Source organism: Macaca mulatta, chromosome 4 (genome assembly GCF_049350105.2).
Source record: "Macaca mulatta isolate MMU2019108-1 chromosome 4, T2T-MMU8v2.0, whole genome shotgun sequence".
Classification (NCBI taxonomy): domain Eukaryota; kingdom Metazoa; phylum Chordata; class Mammalia; order Primates; family Cercopithecidae; genus Macaca; species Macaca mulatta.
This window is the reverse complement of record NC_133409.1, coordinates 112,450,849-112,475,277: the sequence shown is the minus strand read 5'-3', so window position 1 is coordinate 112,475,277 and position 24,429 is coordinate 112,450,849. Positions and strand designations below refer to the sequence as shown.

General features: G+C 43.7%; 1 protein-coding gene across 1 annotated transcript; it reads right to left on the bottom strand.

The window, feature by feature from the left end:
• Positions 1-8,428: 8,428 nt before the first annotated feature.
• LOC100428646 (KHDC1-like protein) lies at positions 8,429-24,418 on the bottom strand. Its single transcript, XM_078001040.1, has 4 exons — positions 24,288-24,418; positions 9,303-9,427; positions 8,952-9,134; positions 8,429-8,628 (listed from the first exon to the last, which is right to left on the bottom strand). The coding sequence occupies exons 1-4, from the start codon at positions 24,416-24,418 to the stop codon at positions 8,429-8,431; spliced, it is 639 nt and encodes a 212-aa protein (XP_077857166.1).
• Positions 24,419-24,429: the final 11 nt, after the last annotated feature.

Sequence of the window (24,429 nt, the reverse complement as noted above, 5' to 3'; positions counted from 1 at the left end):
AGACAGGAGGAAGAATTAGGGAGCGTTATCCTGGAGGGAGGAAGAGGCTTCCCACTATGGCTGTAAAGAGATCAAATAGGTATGTGCCTGTTCTATCAACTTCTAGATGAGGGAAAAGAAAATTGTGTATAGTATATGCTTGCTTGACCAACTTAAAAATGTTAAACCGCTTCCAAACATTTTTGGAAATACTTTAGCAGTACTTCCCACTCCCACCATTTAAAACAAAATATACTTACAACAGTCATTCTGTCCTAACCATTCATGAAAATGGGCTGCCAGATCTTGAAGTAACAACTTTTATCAGTCTAGATTCAACTGCTTCGAGAATCTGGTACAAGTAAAAAGTGTTTCTTTGAAAAAATTTAAATTTTATCTTACACAGCTTTGAGATTTGAAAACAAAATAGAAATCTAAAAATGTTTTTAAAGCAAAAATAGGCCGAGCACAGTGGCTCATGCCTGTAATCCCAGCACTTTGGGAGGACAAGGTAGTTGGATCCCGTGAGGTCAGGAGTTCGAGACTAGCCTGACCAATATGGTGAAACCTTGCCTCTACTAAAAACACAAAAATTAGCCAGGCATGGTGGTGTGTGCCTATAGTCCCAACTACTCAAGAGGCTGGACATGAGAATTGCTTGAACCCAAGAGGCAGAGGTTGCAGTGAGCCAAGACTGCAGAGATCATGCCACTGCGTGATTTGTTTTTGAAATGTAGCAGAAATCTGCTATATTTCTGTGTAGGTACAGCCTAGGTATCATAATGGAGGAGTGAATATCTCAAACACTGGCGTGAGATTACGAGCACTTAAATAGTAGCTCTACCAGTAGATAGCTTTATGATCTTCAGCAAGTCACTGATTTCTTAGTGCACTGGTTTTCCCATGTAAAATTGAGATAATACTGACTACAGGCATTTCTGTTTTGAAATGTAGCAGATACATTACATGCAAACTATCGATTTAGGCACTGCCCTGGAACCACAGCACCACAAAACTGGTGAATGGCAAAACTTTCCTGTTCAAATAAATAGGAAGGTCAAAGGTACATTGAAATGATATATTACGCTTTGCCTAGTCACATGATTTACTTCATTTCTGTTACCATGTTGGCGACTATTTTAAGTCCAGTATGCTCTAGGATAGATATCAGGGTTCTAGGGTTTCCATACAGTGTCACAACACCTGCACCTACTTTTAGAACTTTTCACCTGTATGCTTTTTTAGGTTTGTTTTTGTTTTGTTTGTTTGTTTTGTTTGATTGTTTTTGGAGACAGTCTCTCTCTGTCACCCAGGCTGGAGTGTGGTGGTGCAATCTCAGTTCACTGCAACCTCTACCTCCCAGGTTCAAGCAATTCTCATGCCTCGGCTTCCTGAGTAACTGGGATTACAGATGTACACCACCATGCCGGGCTAATTTTTTGTGTTTTAGCAGAGATGAGGTTTCACCATGTTGCCCAGGCTGGTCTCAAACTCCTGAGTTCAGAGGATCCACCCGCCTTGGCCTCTAAAAGTGCTAAGATTTACAGGCATGAGCCACCGTACCCAGCTGCTTTTTTTTATCTTTGGTGACACTCATCCGTTTCCATTACTTGCTGCTTCTTCCTTCTCTGTTCCTTTGCCTGCATCACTGTGACTTACTTCCTGTATCACCAATCCCTATCCATTCCTGTGCCCCCCAAGTAACTAGGTACTCACACCCTACCCTTGCTGCAGCTCAGGGTGCCACTCACCCTCACATAAGCCATGATGACATCACACCATGCACACCCCCAATACACAGATGCTTTTCAGAAGTGCTGGCGCTCCTCATCTGAGTCCTTGGCCAATGCTGCAATGCCCCGTTCCACCCCCCTTACCAGAAATCCCTCTGCTTGCTTGGTGGGAGAGGAGGCAAACCCCACTCCAGGATGGGAACTCCTTGCTCTTTTTTTTTTTTTTTTTTTTTTTTTGAGACAGGCTGGGGTGCAGTGGCGCGATCCCGGCTCACTGCAACCTCAACCTTTTGGGTTCAAGCAATTATCCTGCCTCAGCCTCCCTAGTAGCTGGGATGACAGGTGTGTGCCACCACGCCTGGCTAATTTTGGGGTTTTATTTTTTGTCGTTTTTGTTGTTTTATTTTTCCGAGATAGAGTTTTGCTCTTGTTGCCCAGGCTGGAGTACAATGATGCGATCTCAGCTCACTGCAACTTCCACCTCTTGGGTTCAAGCGATTGTCCTGCCTCAACCTCCTGAGTAGCTGGTATTACAGGCATGCAACACCATGCCCATCTAATTTTTGCATTTTTAGTAGAGACAGGGTTTCACCATGTTGGCCAGGTTGGTCTCAAACTCCTGATCTCAGGTCATCCACCCTCCCGGCCTCCCAAAGTGTTGAGATTACAGGTGTAAGCCACCACACCCAGCCTAATTTTTGTATTTTCAATAGAGATGGGTTTTACCATGTTGGTAAGACTGGTCTTGAACTCCTGACCTCAGGTGATCCACCCATCTCAGCCTCCCAAAGTGCTGGGATTACAGGCGTGAGCCACCACACCTGGCCACTCCTTGCCTTTAGGGTAAACTAATTCTTCCACTCTGGGTTCCCAAGCCCTTGGGTTGCCACCTGCTGCCCTCTGCTTCCCCATATCTGCAGCATCTCACCCTTTCCCCTCATAAATATGCTTAAGCCTCTCTCCCATGTTACCAACAACTTTCCAGTACCCTCCCTTCCTCTTTATTTTACTCTATACATCATCTTGACTTTAGAAACAAACTGCATCTTATAAAATAAATTATATAAAGTACTTCCATTTCCACAGCATCCACCCACTAACCAGCACATGACAGTCAGAATCACGCCCACCCAACACCACAGAAAAGCTGCACTAGAAATGCATCCATGACCTCTTAAAGGCTAATTCAAGGGACACCTTCAACCGGCATGCCTTTTGGCTTTTGTGTAATAGTGGACACTGCAATCACTCTTTCTTTCTCTTAAAATGTCTCATCTTTCAGAACACCACCCCTTTCCAGTTTGTCTCTGTAAGTTATGGAGAAAAAATAAAAAAGGATTTTTCCTGAACTCTCACTCAACAATCAACACAGAAGACTTCTGTGACCTCTGGTCGCCAAGACGTGTATGGGGATTTCTCCCCACTGTCAAAAGACAAGATTACAACACATTCAGTCTGAAGATCTTAATTGGTTTTTGTTTGCAGTTCTAAAATTGGACAACACCTCCTTCTATACAATTGAATGAATGTTACAGTGAGTCAAGCAGAGGAGGCTGGTTTTATAAACTGAAAAGAGCTGAGAAGAGCAGAAACAGTAAACAAAATGCAGATTAGTTTCAGTTAATTTCCTCCTAAAAGCAAAGGGAACTTCTTTAGCATGTTGGCTAAAACTGGCCTGTTTGGAAATTTAGTTATTGTCTCTATCTCTCTTGATTTCTCGAAAGGTCAAACAACTTAGTTTTGGCTTGGCGATGTCTAAGTTTAGCATGAGTGATTCCGTTGTGGTTTTGTCTGTTGGGCCTGGCAGTAGTAGTTCAATCCAAATCAATGGGCTCCTTTAAATTTCCTTTAACACCACCAACAGCCCATCAATCAGTTTTGCAGTGGACACAGCTGGGTGTCTTCTAATTAAATTCAATTCTGGGCTGGGCTTGGTGGCTAACACCTGTAATCCTATAATCCCAGCACTTTGGGAGGTGGACGTGGGCAGATCCCTTGAGCTCAGGCATTCGAAACCAGCCTGGACAACATGATGAAACCCCACCTCTACTAAAAATACAAAAATTAGCTGGGCGTGGTGGCAGGCGCCTGTAGTCCCAGCTTCTCGGGAGACTGAGGCAGGAGAATCACCTGAGCCCAGGAGGCAGAGGTTGCAGTGAGCTGAGATCATGCCACTGCACTCCAGCCTGGGCTACAGAGCTGGGCCCCATCTCAAAAAAAAAGAAAAAAGAAAAAAAAATTAATTTTGAATTATCTACCTGGAAGTACCATTAGATCCCACAGACTGATGGCTCAGTCCCACCAGACTGCCCTCCACTTCAGATGCCAATCACAAGCCCCAGGTTGTTTTACCTCGGCTTCTGGCCAACTAGGGATAAATCAGGATTCCTACTCCTGGGATTGGACTCATTTGCTAGAGCAGCTCACAGAACTTAGGGAAACACATTTACTGGTTTATTATAAAGAATGTTTCAAAGGATATGGATGAAGACATGCATAGGGCAAGGTTATGAGGGAAAGAGTGCAAAGCTTCTACCCCCTCCCCAGGCATGCCACCCTCCAGGAAGCTCCGAGTGTTAAAGTATCCAGGATCTCCACAAACCCAGTCCTTTTATGGTTTCATGGAGCTTCATTACATAGACAGGATGGATTAAATCACTGGCCATTGGTGATTAGCTCAACTTTCAGCCCCTCTCCCCTTCCCAGATTTAGAGGTGGGGCTGAAAATTCCAACCCTCTAATCACATCTTGACCTTCCCTGTGACCAGTCCCCATCCTGAAGCTACCCAAGGGTTCTCAGCCACCAGTCATCTCATTAGCATACTAAAGACACTCATCAATTTGCAGATTCCAAAGGTTTTAGGAGCTGTATGTCAGGAAACAGGACTAAGACCAAATACTGTACATATTTCACACTGCCACAGTCCTACCTCTCTGGCTTGGTCATCTTTATAGACTTCTCCAAGCTCCTATTGTTTCTCATTTATTTTTTTTTTAATTTGTTTTTTATTTTTGCCAGGCCCCTCCATCACACGGAAATATTTCTTTTTTTTTTTTTTTTTTTTTTTTTTGAGACAGAGTCTCTCCCAGGCTGGAGTGCAGTGGCGTGATCTCGGCTCACTGCAAGCTCCGCCTCCCGGGTTTACGCCATTCTCCCGCCTCAGCCTCCCAAGTAGCTGAGACTACAGGCGCCCGCCACCACGCCCGGCTAGTTTTTTGTATTTTTAGTAGAGACGGGGTTTCACCATGTTAGCCAGGATAGTCTCGATCTCCTGACCTCGTGATCCACCCGCCTCGGCCTCCCAAAGTGCTGGGATTACAGGCTTGAGCCACCGCGCCCGGCCCAATATTTCATTTTTTAATCTTCTATTTGCTGAGTGAAGGAGAACAATCAATTCAGTGACTTGAGCTGATTTAACTTTTTTTTTTTTTTTTGAGACAGAGTCTCACTCTGTCACCCAGGCTGGAGTGCAGTGGCATGATCTCGGCTAACTGCAACCTCCACCTCCCAGGTTCAAGCAATTCTTGCCTCAGCCTCCTGAGTAGCTAGGATTACAGGCATATGCCACCATGCCCAGGTAATTTTTGTATTTTTAGTAGAGACGGGGTTTCATCATGTTGGCCAGGCTGGTCTTAAACTCCTGACCTTATGATCTGTCAGCCTTGGCCTCCCAAAGTGCTAGGATTACGGGTGTGAGCCACCATGCCTGGACTGTTTCACATTTCTTAACTGTAGGTGTTCCCATGGATTCCATCAGCCTCTTCCCTTTTCTCCCTCGGACTCCATGCTCTCCCCAGGTGGTCTCGCTTATGATTTCAACTACTAATGCAGAATGATCCCGCCCAATCACCAGCCCAGATGTCCCTCCTGAACATCACCTCTAGATTCTTCCCTAGGGCCCAAAGTCACCACAAATGTCCCAGATTAAAACAACTTAAGGGCAGGGATATCTCACTCACATTATACCTCTAGCTTCTCACACAATACTATGTAGTAGAGACTCAATATGTTAATGAACAGGTGTTTTGTTCACCCCAGGACTTTTATTTGGCTTTCAACAACTTCCAACCCCTAATTTCAGAGGCTCTGCAGTCAAGAGGAAAGTGCAATCATTAAGCCTCATTCGCACTGTGTCACAAATTTAATCTGTTACTTTTCCCAAAGGTCTTTACTGTATAAAGTAATCTGTTACTTTTCCAAAGGGGCCTGGGAAGAAATTAATGCCACATAACCAGTAATCATGTTTCTACAAGACTAGGACCTAAAGAGCCCCAATCCCATCCCACTTAGACCTCACATTGTTGGTCTCTACTCCTCCCCATGCCCCAAAACAACTGACTCAGACCCCATAGATGACACCCATGCCTAGACTTTGACCACTCATCAGAAAGACTGCCTTCTGTCAAACTTCACTGTAGACCCCAAAGAAAAAAGGGGGACTATCTACTGTTCCCCATCCTTGTGCCCTGTAACACCATACTTCTGCTCCCCACTTCTCTTTACTTTTTCCTACCAACGCCACACCCAGAGCCCAGCCTACAGAGTCTTTGGATCCCAAGCCTTAGAATAACAACCCAGGCTTAGTGACTGCCCAAGATTGTGTCAAAAAATGCTTCCTAGTTACCATAAAATATCATCCTTACCACATTACCACAAGAAACAACCTTCAATAGAAGGACATTTTTATCTAACTGGAAGAACAGAGGTAGGACTAACTCCAGGCAGAACACAATTTGACATCATCAAAGTTCCAGTTTATTTCTGTCTCTGCTGTCCTCCTTTTCAGCTGTATATTATTGGTGCTCCTCTTATTGTCTGCAAGATAACAACAATGGCAACTAATGCCACACACCTCCTTAATCACATCTAAGGCCGGGCGCGGTGGCTCAAGCCTGTAATCCCAGCACTTTGGGAGGCCGAGACGGGCGGATCACGAGGTCAGGAGATCGAGACCATCCTGGCTAACACAGTGAAACCCCGTCTCTACTAAAAATACAAAAACTTAGCCGGGCGAGGTGGCAGGCGCCTGTAGTCCCAGCTACTCGGGAGGCTGAGGCAGGAGAATGGCGTGAACCCGGGAGGCGGAGCTTGCAGTGAGCTGAGATCCGGCCACTGCACTCCAGCCTGGGTGACAGAGCGAGACTCCGTCTCAAAAAAAAAAAAAAAAAAAAAAAATCACATCTAACCAGAGACAGGAGGAGGCAGGAAACCCTCCACCCAAGTGCAGAATATAAATCCTAACCTGGTTAGGTTAATACAGGTCACATGCTCATTCCTGGACCAGTGAATTACAATGTGTATGGCCTGATTGGCTTATGTCAATCACCATTCCCCTTTTGGAGCTACGGAGGTAGCGTACGCCTTTACGAAACAATAGTTCTGTTAGAAGAAAGACGGTGAAAGAATCCAGGCAAAAGAAAGTTTCTCACCTGAGGTAATCAGTATTATCTCAATTTTATATGGGAAAACCAGCGCACTAAGAAATCAGTGACTTGCTGAAGATCATAAAGCTATCTATTGGTAGAGCTACTATTTAAGTGCTCGTAATCTCACGCCAATGTTCGAGATATTCACTCCTCCATTATGATACCTAGGCTGTACCCACATAGAAACCTCTGGTGACTGGGATTTAGAGATGAGAATTATGGCCTTAAAATACAAAATATTGATTTCATCATTTGTGGTATGAAACTTGAGAGAGAAAATACTCTTTTTGCACGTCTTTTACAAAATAAGTTTTTCCTCTAGTTTATGAGCCATCACTTATTAAATTATAGATTTAAAAGTAAACATGATATTCTCCTTGAGAATAGTGTAGCTTAGTTATATTCTTCCTCAAGCAAATTCATAAGTGTTTTTATACTTTGAATATGATCTTTCTGACTTATTTGGTAACTGGCCATGTAAAAACCATGTAATTAACAAATCGTGTTGGCTTCAAAATAGATTGCAAATTCAACCATTTCCTAACACTTCTACCATTCTACTCTAGTCCAAGTCACCATCGTCGCTCTATGCTAGATGACTGCAATTGCCTCATTATGAGATATACAGACTGCTGGAGAAAGAAGAAATTTGAGTGGGAAGAGTTCAACTGAGGACAGGTTTAGCTTGCCGTAATCTTGGCTAGAGAGATCCAAATGTAGATTTGGCATTCGGAGAGTGTTCTGGAATGGATTAATTCACAGCTTGAGGGACTTCAGAATCTCCATCTGGACCCTTCCTCCCACCTTTCCATTCTCCCCATTTGTCTGCACTTCAAGGTCCCGGAAAACCCTGGGGATCCTAGGAGGGTCCCTTTTCAGAAGCCCCCGTTTTCACTCAACTCAGAGCAGCCTAACCAGGCTCCAGACCTGAAAGGAGCAGTTCCTGAAAGTGCCAACTTTCGTACCCGGCTCCTTCCCTGGGCTGGGCCTCCCCAGACCTCAGCACTTGTCCAGAGAATCCCCTTCAGGGCTGAATAAGTTCATCCTAAGGAAAGAGAACAGCACATCGAAGGCTTTGCATCATAGGTAGCTTATTATTGGATTGCTTTGCAATAACACTTTCTTACGTTCAGGAGACTTCCCTCAGACACATGTCTACAAGATCCGAGAGGGACAGGTCCCAGCCACAAATTCAAACTTTCTTCAGTGTCTTTCATGTCTTTCTCACCAAAAGCAAAGCCAAGACTTCTCCTTTCATCCCCACTTTTCCAGGGGAGATCAGTCCTTAATTACAAATAGAGTGAACTCAAATGGAATCCCGAACAACCAATCACTTGATAAGGGGAAGGCTGAGGAACGCTAAGACAGATGTTTCCACTTATCCTGGAGGCGAAAGACAGATCTCCAGTGTATGGTGGCACACTAATGGAGGCGACCAGGTCATGGTTGGTCAGGGGCTGGCTCCGGACACGCTCCAGCATCTCGAGGCCTGCAAAAGAAGTGCCCGGGGCTGGTGAAGCAGAGCCCACTACTGGGGCCCTTGGCAGGCCTGGACTCCACCAGGGACATTGCAGGGAGGATGTCCCCCATTCAGGCCTTCCAAGGTAACCCATTTATATCTCCCCACTACCCTCTACTCCCTGAGCATTTGGATGCCACAAGAGTGAGCCCTTCCCTTCCCAGTGAACTCTAGGAACCACCTGGATTCCCGGGCCACACAAGGGATCCTTCAATAATCCAAGGTGCCACACAACTCAGCCAGAACTCCACCATCAAGCCCTCCACTACCACAGTTCAGCCAAGGATACCTACCTTGATCATGACGACAGGAGTCCTGACTCCCCATGCAACAGAACATGTGCAGCAGCCACTGCCTTGCCCTATGTGGTCCGACTACAGTCACACGAGTCTGGCCTGTAGCTGTGAACCAACTCTCCAGCTGAATAAGGGTGTGGCTGTGCACCTCAATGCAGCGAAGGTATGTGTCACCGTGCCCTGTGAGCATAAGAGGTGAGAGGAGGGTCTGTCAAGCACAAGCCCTTGGGGAGTCGGGAGGTGGCCTTGGGGGAACGGACGTGTGACTGATGAAGGTGGAAAAGGAGTAAAAGATTGAAAACTGAGAAGACAAGGATGAAGGAGGGGACGTGGGCAAAGACCACTCACCAAAGATGAGCTCCTCCTGGTCCTCTTCCATGTGGAACACCATTGGAGCATGAAAGTTTTCAGGCAGGGTCCACCACGGCTCCTTGCTGAGAGCACTTGTTCCCATGCCTATGCTCTGCTTTGACCTGATTCAGAAGAGGGTCACGTCCAAGCAACTGGTTGGCAAAGGACTTAGAAAAAGTGAGGGAAGGGCCTAGGCTCTATCCTTATAGGTACACAAAACAACCCGCCCCTTGAACCACCTTAGGGTGGGTGTCCAATCCCCATAGCTCTTCCCAAGATAATTCATTCCAAGTAATTATCTGCTCTGAGGTAAATCCTTTCATGCCAAACTTAATCATCTGACTAGTGCTTGCTTTTCTGATGCCCCAGAATCAAAAATTTTCTTCACTCTAAAGTCAAAGAATTTTTGAGTGAAGTCACTATTTTGCAATCAGCAGTGTAAGAACTGATTCACGCAGGGATCATCAAGGGATGCTGAGACAAATGAGAAGGAGGCAGGGCAAGGGTTGAGGGATGGAGGTGCAGGAAGGCTCCAAATGGGCTCCCTAGATTTGCACAGGTGCTGGCAGCCACCCAGTGACCACATAGTATATTCCAACAAGACTAGGTTTGTTTGGTGTGCCGCATCAAGGGAGAGTAGACAACACAGGAAAATAAGCATGTCGTAGGGAGTCGATTATAGGAGTTGACTAGAGGAGAGTGCTTAGGGAGTAGGGACCAGTTTTTGAAAATGGGGCAATTGGGTGATTATCCTGGTAACTTTATCTGGGAGGTAGGGGGATTAATGTGGTCTTGATTGCAGAGTGTCAAATCTCTCTGGTTTCAAACAGTTAGAGTGAACTCTCTACATCTTGTTGCATGACAATCACTGAGCAACCTTTACTGGTTAAAATATTTTACAAGAGATGTTTATGTTTAGTAGGGAAGACTTGAACTTGCCTGTCAGTTCCCAACTGCAAGTTCCTAGGTGCTTTTTCACTTATCATCCTCCCCTTTTGACCAAAGTCAAACTCAGCCATCAGGACTTTTAACTGTGGGGTTCAGATCTACACCACTGCCAGAATCCACTGATCACAAGTTTATCGGGACAACATTGTTTGCATCTGCGTACAGGTGGTCTCTCATGTACATTGTGTTGCAAAATATAATAGTGAAAATATAATGACCCGGCTGGTTAAACCTGGGAGGTGGAGGTTGCAGTGAGCCAGCTGGTTAATTTTGTTTTTTAAAATCAACACTTTAACAGTTATATGTCACTGTATAATAAACAAGAGGGTATTTTAACTTTAGAAGTATATGTCATTTGCCAGGTGTGGTGTCTCATGCCTATAATCCCAACACTTTGAGAGACCAAGGTGGGTGGATCACTTGAGGTCAGGAGTTCAAGACCATCCTGGCCAACGTGGTGAAACCCCGTCTCCACTAAAAATACAAAAATACAAAAATTAGGCAGGCACGTGGCGCATGCCTGTAATCCCAGCCACGCCAGAGACTGAGGCAAGAGAATCACTTGAACTGAGGCAGGAGAATCGCTTGAACCCAGGAGGCAGAGGTTGCAGCAAGCAGGGATCGTGCCACCGTACTCCAGCCTGGGTGACAGAGTGAGACTTCATCGAAAAAAAAGTACACATTTTATTATAATTAACCTAGGAAAACCTAACTTTGATTTTGACTTATCAGTTTTTTTGTTATTCTTAGTTTGGTAACCAAAAGAAAACTCGGCCGGGCGCGGTGGCTCACACCTGTAATCCCAGCACTTTGGGAGGCCGAGGCTGGCAGATCACAAGGTCAGGAGATGGAGACCACGGTGAAACCCCGTCTCTACTAAAAATACAAAAAATTAGCCTGGCGCGGTGGCAGGCGCCTGTAGTCCCAGCTACTCAGGAGGCTGAGGCAGGAGAATGGCCTGAACCCGGCAGGCGGAGCTTGCAGTGAGCCGAGATCACGCCACTACACTCCAGCCTAGGGGACAGAGCAAGACTCCATCTCAAAAAAAAAAAAAAAAAAAAAAGAAACTCATAGTATATTTGAGTACTCAAAATTTAGAGAATGTCAAGCAAAATTGAATATTCCTTTAATTTTTCCTTTAGTAAAATTAAAAGTGCAAATATTTTTATTAACAGTGGTCATTGCAAGAAATTCAGTAAAAGACATCTTAATAGTTTGAACATTTTGGACTTTGGGCCTGAATTTCATTTAATTATTTACTTATTTTATTTATTTTATTTATTTATTTATTTATTTATTTATTTGGAGACAGAGTCATTCTGTTGCCCAAGCTGGAGTGCAAGATCTTGGCTCACAGTACCCTCAACTGCCTGGGCTCAAGCAGTTCTTGCACCTCAGCCTTCCAAGTAGCTGGGACTACAGGTGCATACACTTGGCTACTTTTTGTATTTTTTCTTTTTTCTTCTTTTTTTTTTTTGAGATGGAGTTTCACTCCTGTCGCCCAGGCTGGTGTGCAATGTCGTGATCTCGGCTCACTGCAACCTCCACCTCCCAGGGTCAAGCGATTCTCCTGCCTCAGCCTCCAAGTAGCTGGCACAGGCCACCATGCCCAGCTAATTTTTGTATTTTCAGTAGAGACAGGGTCTCGCCATGTTGGTCAGGCTGGTCTTGAACTGCAGGTTATCCACCCACTTCGGCCTCCCAAAGTGCTGGGATTACAGGTATGAGCCACTGTGCCCGGCCAATTTTTGTATTTTTAGTAAAGATGGGGTTTTACCATGATGGCCAGGCTGGTCTCGAACTCCTGACATCACGTGGTACACCCACCTCGGACTCCCAAAGCGTTGGGATTACATACACCAGCCAACACACCTAGACTGGGCCTGAATTTTTGAAAAAAGAATTAAGAAAATAGGTTTTAGACTAGAGTACTAGCAATTGAAATGTATGAATTTGGGATTTGTTTTGAAGACAGAGTCATCAGGATTTTTTATTTTAAGATTTTGGGCAAGTGGCTCCAAAAAAAAAAGGTTTTTTTGGTGGGTTGTGGGGTTTTTTTTTGTTTGTTTTTTTGTTTTTTTTGAGATGGAGTTTTGCTCTTGTTACCCAGGCTGGAGTGCAATGGCACGATCTCGGCTCACCACAACTTCTGCCTCCCAGGTTCAAGCAATTCTGCCTCAGCCTCCCCAGCAGCTGAGATTACAGGTGTGTACCACCAAGCCCGGCTAATTTTCTATTTTTAGTAGAGACAGGGTTTCATCATGTTGGACCGGCTGGTCTCAAATTCCCGACCTCAGGTGATCCGCCCACCTCGGCCTCCCAAATTTCTGGGAATATAGGCGTGAGCCATGGTGCCCAGCCTCAAAAAAAAGTTTTTAAAAATCAAATTCTAGCCAGGCAAGGTGGTTCACACCTGTAATCCCAGCACTTAGGAAGGTCATGGCAGCTGACCTCCTTGAGCTGAGGAGTTTGAGACCACCCTGGGCAGCATGACAAAGCCTCATCTCTACCAAAACTACAAAAAGTAGCCCGGCGTGGTGGCCTGCCATCCCACCTACTCTGGAGGCTGAGTGAGAATCGCTTGAACCAAGGAAGCAGACGTTGCAGTGAGCTGAGATTGCACTACTGTGGGCCAGCCTGGGTAATGGAGTAAGACCCTGTCCAAAAAAACAAAAAGCAAAAAACAAACAAAAAAATCAGATTCCAGACTGAGTACGCCCCACAGCGTCTTTCCACCTTCTTCCTGCAGCTGCGGCAGCAGCAACAGCAGTTACCCACCCCGAGCCTGCTCCCCGAGTAACACCCATAGGCCCCTCAACCGACAGAGGAGATCTGTGCCTCAAAGAAGTGTTTGTAGTCGGGGAGGGGGGTGCAGTCAGCCAGGATCAGCTGGTGACCCTGGAAAAACACTCACACCACACACTCCTTTCCTGTTGCAGGCTGTTCCCCCAAGAGTGGAGGGAAATGTGAATGCCTCAAATGAGTCTGTTCAGGGACAGCAGTGGAGTCCCAGACCTGGCACCAGGTCCTGGTCCTCCCTCCAGGTAAGGCAGCGAGACTGGCTATACTGGGTTTTGGTAGTGGGAGACAGACCTGAGGAGGGAACCCCAGGTAGACTATTGTGAGAAATACGAGACCACATGTGCATCTCCTGGAAAATCATTTTGCACAGTCCTGAAATTGAGAGCTTAGAGCATCCCCCTTCCTGCTCCCTCTTTCCTTCCCCTCTCTCCTGTCTTCTACTTTAATCTGATGTTCTACTTTTCTCTCTCTCTCTCTCTCTCTCTCTCTCTCTCTCTCTCTCTCATCTTCCCTTATTCCCCCTCCTTCCTCTCTCCTTCTTCCTGGTTTTCTTTTTCCTCCTAGAGAGAATTGCCTTTTCTTAAAGAAGTGGGGTGAAATAAACAGATTTTCTTCTGTCCAGGGGTGAAAATAAGACAGAATATACACTCTGAGACCGAGCATGGTGGCTCACGCGTGTAATCCCAGCACTTTGAGAGGCCAAGCCAGGTGGATCACCTGAGGTCAGGAGTTCGAGACCAGCCTGGCCAACATGGTGAAACCCTGTCTCTACTAAAAATACAAAAAAGTAGCCAGGAGTGGTGGCACATGCCTATAATCTCAGCTACTCTGGAGGCTGAGGCAGGAGAATTGCTGGGACCCAGGAGGCGGAGGTTGCAGTGACCTAAGATCATGCCACTGCACTCCAGCCTGGGCAACAAAGTGAGACTTTGTCTCAAAACCAAAAAAAAAAAAAAATTATATATATATATATAATGTTTGTATATCTATATATGTATATATTATATATATGTGTGTGTGTGTGTGTGTGTGTATGTGTTCACACTCTGAGAAAATTAGAGTACAGAATGCAATTAAACAGAAAAGAGAGTTAACAAGATAGCCCAGTCCGTTGGTCAGTGAGGGGAAACATCAAGTGTGACTTAATCTCCTTCTCTCAAGAAGTTACATCTCCAACTTGATTCTTTCAAATAGACAAATATTAACCAACAATCCAATCCTCTTTCAACTGCTTAATTGCTGTTGCTTTTGGGTGCCAATCATCTGACTTTTCCTGTTTCCATCTGTCCTGTAGAGCTATTTGATATTTCACATCAGTGTTAGTGTCTGAACTTTGAAAGATTTTTTGAAGAAAAAAAATTATAAATAAATTATTAATTTCCTGAAGTTTCCTTGTATGGCTTTATGTTGGGAGGCCAAAAAAAAAAAAAAAAGCTAAGTTTCAAAACATTTATTCATAAGTGACACCAGTATTATCAGGGTGCTTGGATTTCTACTGAGAAAGCTAATTTTCTAGGTAGCTTTGTGTACATGTTGATAAAAATATTCTCAAATATTACCTTTTTGGTAAAATTAAGCAACCATTTAACTTCTGTGCTAAAACGTTAAGGAAAAATCAGATTCGTCGACTTGCACTAAGGAAAAATCATATTCACCAACTTGGTGGCTCTCACCTGTAATTCCAGCTACTCAGGGGCTAGGGCAGGAGGATTGCTTGAACCTAGAAGTTCAAGGTTACAGTAGGCTATAATCATGCCACTGCACTTCTGCCGGGGTGACAGAGGGAGACCCAGTTTCTTAAAGAGAAAAATCAGATTCAACATCAAAAATTACCTTTGGCTGGGCACGGTGGCTCACACCTGTAATCCCAGCACTTTGGGAGGCCAAGGCAGATGGATCACCTGAGGTTGGGAGTTGGAGACTAGCCTGACTAGCAAGGAGAAATTCCGTCCCTACTAAAAAAAATACAAAATTAGCCTGGCGTGATGGCACATGCCTATAATCCCAGCTACTTAGGAGGCTGAGATGGGAGAATTGCTTGAACCCAGGAGGCAGAGGTTTCGGTGAGCCAAGATCGCGCCATTGCACTCCAGCCTGGGCAACAAGGGCGAAACTCCATCTCAAAAAAGAAAGAAAAAAGAAAAAGAAAATTATCTTTGATGGGTCAAAGACTTAAACATAAAACTCAAAACTATATAAACCCTGGAAGACAACCTAAGCAATACCATCCTGGACATAGGAAAGAGCAAAGAATTCTTGACCAAGACACCAAAGTAATGGCAACAAAAGCAAAAATTAACAAGTGGGATCTAATTAAACTTAAGAGCTTCTGCACAGCAAAAGAAACTGTCAACAGAGGATGGGTACGGTGGCTCACGCCTGTAATCCCAGCACTTTGGGAGGTCGAGGCGGGTGGATCACAAGGTCAGGAGATGGAGACCATCCTGGCTAACACGGTGAAACCCCGTCTCTACTGAAAGTACAAAATATTAGTCGGGTGTGGTGGCGCCTGTAGTCCCAGCTACTCGGGAGACTGAGGCAGGAGAGTGGCATGAACCTGGGAGGTGGAGCTTGCAGTGAGCCAAGATAGTGCCACTGCACTCCAGCCTGGGCGACTGAGCGAGACTCCGTCTCAAAAAAAAAACAAAAAAAGAAAAGAAACTGTCAAGACAACCTACAGAAAATATTTGCAAACTATGCATCCATATTCATCAGGGTTCTCTGGAGGGACAGAACTATAGGATAGATGAATATATAAAGAGTTTATTAAGGAGTAGTGACTCACACGATCACAAAGTGAGGTCCCACAATAGGCTGTCTGCAAACTGAGGAGCAAGGAAGCCAGTCCGAGTCCCTAAGCTGAAGAACTTGGAGTCTGATGTTCGCAGGCAGGAAGCATCCAGCACGGGAGAAAATTGTAGGCCAGAAGACTAATCTACTCTTTCGACATTCTCCTGCCTGCTTTTATTCTGGCCGCACTGGCAGCTGATTAGATGGTGTCCACCCAGATTGAGGGTGGGTCTGCCTTTCCCAGTACACTGACTCAAATGTTATCTCCTTCGGCAACACCCTCACAAACACACCTAGAAACAATACTTCGCGTCCTTAAATCCAATCAAGTTGACACTTAATATTAACTATCACATTACCTGACAAAGGTCTAATATTCAGCACGGATAAGGAACTTAAACGAATTTACAAGAGAAAAACAACTCCATTAAAACGTGAACAAAGGACGTAAGTAGACACTTTTCAAAAGACATACATGTGGCCTGGCATGGTAGTTCACACCTATAATGGCAACACTTAGGGAGGCCAAGGCGGGCAGATCCCTGAGGTCAGGAGTTTGAGACAGGGCTGGCCAACATGGTGAAAGTCTGTCTCTAACAAAAACGCAAAAATAAACTGGGCATGGTGGCGGGCACCTGTAATCCCAGCTACTTGGTAGGCTGAGGCAGAGAATTGCTTGAACCCAGGAGGCGGAGGTAGCAGGGAGCTGAGTTTGCACCTTTGTACTCCAGTCTGGGCAACAGAGCGAGACTCCATCTCAAAAAAAAAAAAAAAAAAAAAAAAACTCAAAAAAAAAAAAAAACAAAAAACAATGCCAGCGAGATTGCAGAAAAAAAGGGAACACTTATACACTGTTGGTGGGAGTGTAAATTAGTTCAACCATTGGGAAAGCAGTATGGTGATTCCTCAAACCGCTAAAAGCAGAAGTACCATTTGACCCAGCAATCCCATTAATGGGTATATATCCAGAAGAATATAAATCATTCTACCATAAAAATATATGCACATGAATGTTCATTACAGCTCTATTCATGATAGCAAAGACATAGAATCAACCTAAATGCCCATCAGTGACAGATTGGATAAAGAAAATTTGGTACATATACACCATGGAATACTATGCAGCCATAAGAAAGAACAGGATAATATATTTTGCAGGAACATGGATGGGGCTGAAGGCCATTATCCTTAGCAAACTAACACAGGAAGAGAAAACCAAATATTGTGTGTTCTCACAAGTGGGAGCCAAATGATGAGAACTCATAAATGCAAAGAAGTAAACAACAGACACTGAGTTCTACTTGAGGGTGAAGGGTAAGAAAAGGGAAAGAAGCAGAAAAGATAAATAGTGGGTAATGGGCTTAATACCTGGGTGATGAAATAATCTGTACAACAAACTCCGTGATACAAGCTTACCTATGTAGCAAACCTTCACATGTGCCCCAAAATCTAAAATACAAGTTTTACAAAACTTATCTTTGAAAAATAACAAACCACTTATGTAGTCAGCAGGGGTGGAGGAGAAGGCAGCCAGCTAGGACCAGCTGGTGGCCCTAGAAAAATTATTCATGCATAATTATGAAAATAATATTATCCTAAGTACCACATAGGACAACACAGAGTCAGAGATAGTGTGCAGCGAGTTGTCTAATACTACTTATGTACAATCTTGGTTACCTCATATTGTAGAGCAATAAAAAAGGCAAGATTTGCAAGTGTAACACATAGAGTAAGTAATCATCTTTATTTCGTGTATTCATGGGAAGGTGCATACACACAGGAAGGAGAGGAGCCCTGGTTCTCTTAGCTTTACCTGTCCCTGCTGGATGTGGACTCACAGCAAGACACGCACATCTGAAACCAAAAGTGTCAATAATTTTCTGATGGTAGAGAGGTTTTTGGTTTTGTTTTTCTTGTTTTGTTCTGAGGTTAGAGACAGGGTCTTGTCCTATTGCCCAGGCCAGAGAGTAGTGGCGCAATCATAGCTCACTGACGTCTCAAACTCCTGTACTCAAGTGACCCTCCTGCCTCAGCCTCCCAAATCACCAGGATTACAGCATGAGGCACTGCACCCAGCCTCATTGTACAGTATTTATTTATTTATTTATTTATTTATTTATTTATTTATTTGAAACAGGGTCTTACTCTGTCGCCCAGGTTGGAGTGCAGTGGCGCGATCTCAGCTCACTGCATTCTGCACCTCCCAGGTTCAAGTGATTCTCCTGCCTCAGCCTCCCGAGTAGCTGGGACTACAGGCACGCACCATCACGCCCAACTAACTCTTGTATTTTTAGTAGATACTAGATCCACCATGTTGTCTATGCTGGGGTCTCGAACTCTTGGCCTCAAGTGATCCACAGCCTCTCAAAGTGCTGAGATTACAGGCGTGAGACACCATGCCTGGCAATAGAGCATTTAAAAAACAGGACTACGCTAACAAATATGCACTCAAATGAAATATAGTTTCTATTGCATCCTACATGAGTTTCTCAGGATTCCTTATACTTCAACTTCAAATTGATATCTATGAGAATTTGGCAGTTTTGATTTCATGGGTTTCATTTAGCATGGCTGCCCATGTTCCCAGGTCATAAATCCATTTCTTATTCAGTAGCTCTATCACTCTGTCAATCTCTGGCTGACAGTTGCAGTTTTTCAACTGCCAGATGATGTCAAAACATAGAAAAATAGAATCCTGTTTAGTGCTGAGGGACACTAACTTCTAACATCAATTTAACTCCAGGTGATTAGACTAATCATGATAATCCCATTCCCCTTGCCAGTGATTGCTTTAGGAAACGGCACATGTCTCAGTTTTGAAATGGAGTGAAACCTAAAGGAGGCTTCCAGCAGAGGGGTTGTCTTATTTCTGAAAAGAGACACAAAAAATGACTCATATCTTCTTTCCTTCTCCTGGTGTTTATGACGGGATATGATTTTGGAAATGGCTACAAGTATTTTGCTACCAACCTGAAGAGGAAGCCAACACAAGGTGGAAAGGGAGCCCTTGGCTTAATATGCCTGGAATGCCTGCTATTGGCAATAATACAGTGCTTTCCTAACATCCAACTGGACCAGTGTTTCCTGTTATTTGCTGTTCAAAGCATGCTACATGATTCTGGTCCCTTTTACATACTTCTCTCATTTTGATTGAGATCAGCAATGTTCCACTTTCCAAGGAGGGAGAATGAACTGTAGGTAACCAATGTTTTATCACATAAAACTTCAAGTGTGAAAAGTGCAAAGTATGTCTTCATTATTTTCATTAATAAGCACTTCCCAAGTCATATAATATTAAGCATCAAATAATTTATTTGTTTTTTTTTTGTTTTTTTTTGTTTTTTTTTTTTTTTTGAGATGGAGTCTCGCTCTGTCACCCAGGCTGGAGTGCAGTGGCCGGATCTCAGCTCACTGCAAGCTCCGCCTCCCGGGTTCACGCCATTCTCCTGCCTCAGCCTCCCGAGTAGCTGGGACTACAGGCGCCCGCCACCTCGCCCGGCTAAGTTTTTGTATTTTTAGTAGAGACGGGGTTTCACTGTGTTAGCCAGGATGGTCTCGATCTCCTGACCTCGTGATCCGCCCGTCTCGGCCTCCCAAAGTGCTGGGATTACAGGCTTGAGCCACCGTGCCCGGCCTGCATCAAATAATTTATAATCAAAATGTATATGCAGTAATTCTGGCCCTATTGAGTACCAAAAAACTAATACTATAGAAAAATCCTTACCACTTCATCTTGTAGCCAAAAATATATAAATAAATAGATAAAAAAGAAAAATCCTATTTGTACATTAAATGTCAAAGCCTGTCATTTGGAATTCTCTTACTGTGTATCTTGCTGGAGAGAAATCCCATTGATACAACTAGTATGAGAAAGTCTGCGGTGATATTTCTATCAAACCTGAAGAAATACACTGGGACAAGTCCAATAAATGTAAAAGTCAAAAGTTATTCTCAAAGACACCAGACTTAATGTTGAATCAGAGAACCTTTAGGTGGAGAAAAATATTATCGATAATATAGAAAGCCAATCATTGGCCTGCTAACCTAAACATGTACCAGAAAAAAATTTACATCTAACCCATAGAAAGTTTCAGTCCCATCTTAATTTTTAAGTATCACTGAATGTACACTGGAAAATAACATAATCAATGAGAAATGTTTCAATGTCTTTTCATCTTATTTTGGACATAGGAAAACTCACATTTTAATGAATTGTAACTATACTAATGCCATAGATTCAGCTATTTTGCCCTCAAGGAAGTACACAATTCAATAACAAAAATAATGTAAAGTAAGTCATATCCTTTTTTTTTTTTTTTTTTTTTTTTTTGGACAGAGTCTCCTTCACTCATCCAGGCTGGAGGGCAGTGGTACCAACACAGCTTACCGTACCCTTAACCTCTCAGGCTCATTCGATCCTTCCATCTCAGCCTCCTGAGTAGCTGGGACTACTACAGGCATGCTCCACCAGGCTCAGCTAGCTTTTTTGTAGTTTTTGCAGAGATGGAGTTTCTTCATGTAGTCCTGGCTGGTGTTGATCTCCTGAGGTCAAGCAATCATCCCAACTGAGCCTCCCAAAGTTCTGGGCTTACATGCATGAGCCACCCAGCCCCACCTAAATCATATCCCTAAGTAATGATTTTGTTGGAAAGTTTTTTACAAGTAGTACAATGTATTCAAAGTAAATTAGCTCTTCCTAGTGATTTAGAGCAATTGTCAGGCAAACTTTTTCTATAAAGGGCCGGAGAGTAAATATTTTGTGTTTTGTGTCATGCAGTCTCTGTCAAAACTAGTCACTCAGCAATTGCAGTGCAAAAGTGGTCAGAAGCAATACATAAATAAATGATAGGTACCAATCTATCTCAAAAAACTCTAAAAGCACACATTGAATTTTATGTAATTTTATGCACAATCAAATATTAACCTTCTTTTAATTTTTTAAATCATGTAAGTCATGTGAACCATGATTCCTAAACCACAAGCTATACAAAAAGCAGACACAAAAATGGATTAGTTCTACCAGGTACTAAATAGTATAAAACTTCAGTAAATACAAGGCTGTGTTTTACTGATGCATGAACAGAAAGGCGAATTAATGAAATAGAATAGAAAACGAAAAAACACCCACATACATGCATAGAAATTTAATATTTGATAAAGGAGACAATTCAGATTAGTGTGGAAAAGGTGGATTACTCATTCAATGATTGAGTAATCATTGGGATAAACAGGTTCACCTATTAAAAATGCATTTGAGACCAGGCTCAGTGGTTCACACATGTAATCCCAACACTTTGGGAGGCTGAGGAACAAGGATCACTTGAGCCTAGGAGATTGAGATCAGTCTGGGAAAGATGGTGAGATCTTTTCTCTACAAAAATGAAATAAATTAAAAAACTAGACAGGAGAAGTTACGGGCACCTGTAGTCCCAGCTACTTGGGAGGCTGAGGTGGGAAAATAACTTGAGCCCAGAAGTTTGAGGCTGCTGTGAGCTATGATCACACCACTGCACTCCAACCTGGGTGACAGAGTGAGACCCTGTCTCCAAAAAATAAAACAGTAAGAATAGATGTAAAAATATATATGTATAAAATATTAAAAATCCATGTGAACCAGACCTAACAACCAAAATCAAAAGACATCTCAAGAATATCAAATATTTAAATGTTAAAAAACAAGCCCAAACCATACCAGAGGAAACCATTACCAAATACTTTATAGTCATAGAATGAGGAGGGCATTTCTAAGAATGAAACAAAATCCAGAAACAATAAATATAAAAAGATTCATGAATTCATCTCATAGATATTAAAAACTCTACATGGCAAATTCCACCAAAACAATGTAAAAAACAAAGGACACACTGGAAAGAAGTATTTGTGGCTCATTTGACAAACAAAGCACTAATTTTCATAATATATCAAGAGGTGCTACAAATCAATAACAACCTAATGGACAACAGCCTAAATAGACAGGTCACGGAAAGTACAATATCAATTGTCTTTATACATATGAATGAAAAGGCATTGGGAAAGACATATGAGAATCCAACAAGGAGATATTCAGTACCACTTGGAATAAGATAAATGCAATTTTAAACATCACTAAGAAACATTTTTCATCTATCAGACTGACAAAAATTTAAAATATCTGGATTTTGTTCTTGTTTTGAGACAGATTTGCTCTTGTCAGTCAGGCTGGAGTGCAGCCTGATTGTAATTCCAGCACTTTGGGAGGCCAAGGGGGGCTCAGGAGTTTAAAACCAGCACGGACAACTTGGCGAAACCCCGTTTCTCCCAAAAATACAAAAAAATCAGTCAGGTTTCGTGGCGGGCAACTGTCATCGCAGGTGCTGGGAGACGGGGTTGGGGTGGGAGGATCGCTTGAGCAGGGGAGGCGCAGGTTGCAGTGAGTGGAGCTCGCACCGCTGCACTCCAGCCTAGGTGACAGAGGGAGACCCTGTCTCAAAAAACAAAATAAAACAAACAAAAACCTATAGAGGAGTGAAGCAAATTCTACAATACTAGGCATAAGAATGGCTGGGCGCGGCCAGGCGCGGTAGCTCAGGCCTGTAATCCCAGCACTTTGGGAGGCCGAGGCGGGTGGATCACGAGGTCAGGAGATCGAGACCATCCTGGCTGCAATCTCAGCTTACTGCAACCTCTGTCTCCCGGGTTCAAGCGATTCTCTTGCTTCAGCCTCCCAAGTAATTGGGATTACAGGTGCCCACCACCATGCCCATTTAATTTTTTTATTTTTAGTAGAGAAGGGGTTTCACTATGTTGGCCAGGCTGATTTCAAACCCCTGACCTCAAGTGATCCACCCTCCTCGGGCTCCCAAAGTGCTGGGATCACACCACTGCCCCAAACCAAGATATATTATTAAGTTAAAAACACTCAAGGTGCTAAGAGTATATTGTATGATGCCATCTTTATAGAAAAAAAGAAAATAAATTGTGTATATTTATTTATCTGAGAATTAAGGGTACAGAAGAAATTAGAAACAGATTTCCTACAAGAAATGATACTGTATAGCTGAAGGACAGGATTTGGAGGGTATCTTTCTCACTAAAAGCACTTTTTGAATTTTGAACCCAATAAAAATATCATATACTCAAAAAACACAATTTTAAATTCAAATGAAAATGACCTAGCTGATTTTCAATTATTGGTTTACTAAAAAAAAAAAAAAAAGCTTTTTTGTTTGTTTGTTTTTGCTTGTTTGTTTTGTTTTTGAGACGGAGTCTCGCTCTGTCCCCAGGCTGGAGTGCAGTGGCACGATCTCGGCTCACTACAAGCTCCGCCTCCCGGGTTCACGCCATTCTCCTGCCTCAGCCTCCCAAGTAGCTGGGACTATAGCCACCCGCCACCACGTCCGGCTAATTTTTTGTATTTTTAGTAGAGACAGGGTTTCACTGTGTTAGCCAGGATGGTCTTGATCTCCTGACCTCGTGATCCGCCCGCCTTGGCCTCCCAAAGTGCTGTGATTGCAGGCGTGAGCCACCGCGCCCAGCCTTTTGTGTGTTTTTTTTTTAACAGTTTGCTCAAGAAAATGCTTCAGGCCCACATCCTTCATTAAGATCATTCACTGCTTTCAGTCATTAGAAAGCGACAGCTCAGATTCCTTAAATTAAACTGAAGTATATACAGATCTTTATGAGAAAAAATATTTTCTAGAAATTTGTGTAATAAAAACAACTAGCACAGAGCCGTGATTGTCAAGCCTGAAGTTTAAATGGAGTTAGAAATACTGTGGTACTTTTAACAATCATGAGATTCTTCCCTAGGAATGTTTTGGTAAAATTGATGTTGATTATTGTTCAAAGGTCAGGCACATACGTTTATCGTCTTTTTTTTCTTTTTGAGATGGAGTCTCGCTCTGTCACCCAGCCTGGAGTGCGCTATGGGAACTCAGCTCACTGCAATCTCCACCTCCCGGGTTCCAACCATTCTACTGCCTCAGCCTCCCGAGTAGCTGGGATTACAGTCATGTGCCACCACACCTGCCTAATTTTTGTATTTTTAGTAGAGACGGGGTTTGACTATGTTGGCCAGGTTGGTGTCAAACACTTAACCTAGGTAATCCACCCACCTTGGCCTCCCAAAGTGCCAGAATTACTGGCATGAGCCACAGAGCCCAGCCATTCTATTTTTTTTTGAGACGGAGTCTGGCTCTGTTGCCCAGGCTGGAGTGCAGTGGCACATCTTGGCTCACTGCAAGCTCTGCCTCCAGGGTTCATGCCATTCTCCTGCCTCAGCCTCCCAAGTAGCTGGGACTACGGGCACCCGCCACCAGGCCTGGCTAATTTTTTGAATTTTTACTAGAGACGGGGTTTCACCGTGTCAGCCAGGATGGTCTCGATCTCCTGACCTCATGATCCACCCGCCTCGGCCTCCCAAAGTGCTGGGATTACAGGCCTGAGCCACCCCGCCCGGCCAACCTTTCTAACTTGTATTTGGTAACTGGCCTTCTAAAAACCATGTAATTAGCAAATCTTGTGGGCTTCAAAATAGATTCCAAATTCAACCATTTCCTAACTCTACCACTCCACTCTGGGGTCCAAGTCACCATCGTCACTCTCC

Excerpts from the sequence above, each read along its gene's own strand:
- LOC100428646 (XM_078001040.1), bottom strand. The coding sequence starts at position 24,418 with ATGGTGACTTGGACCCCAGAGTGGAGTGGTAGAGTTAGGAAATGGTTG. Across the intron at positions 9,135-9,302 it reads CCAGGAGGAGCTCATCTTTG|GGCACGGTGACACATACCTT; the intron begins GTGAGTGGTCTT and ends TTATGCTCACAG. Across the intron at positions 8,629-8,951 it reads CTCCTGTCGTCATGATCAAG|GCCTCGAGATGCTGGAGCGT; the intron begins GTAGGTATCCTT and ends CTTCTTTTGCAG.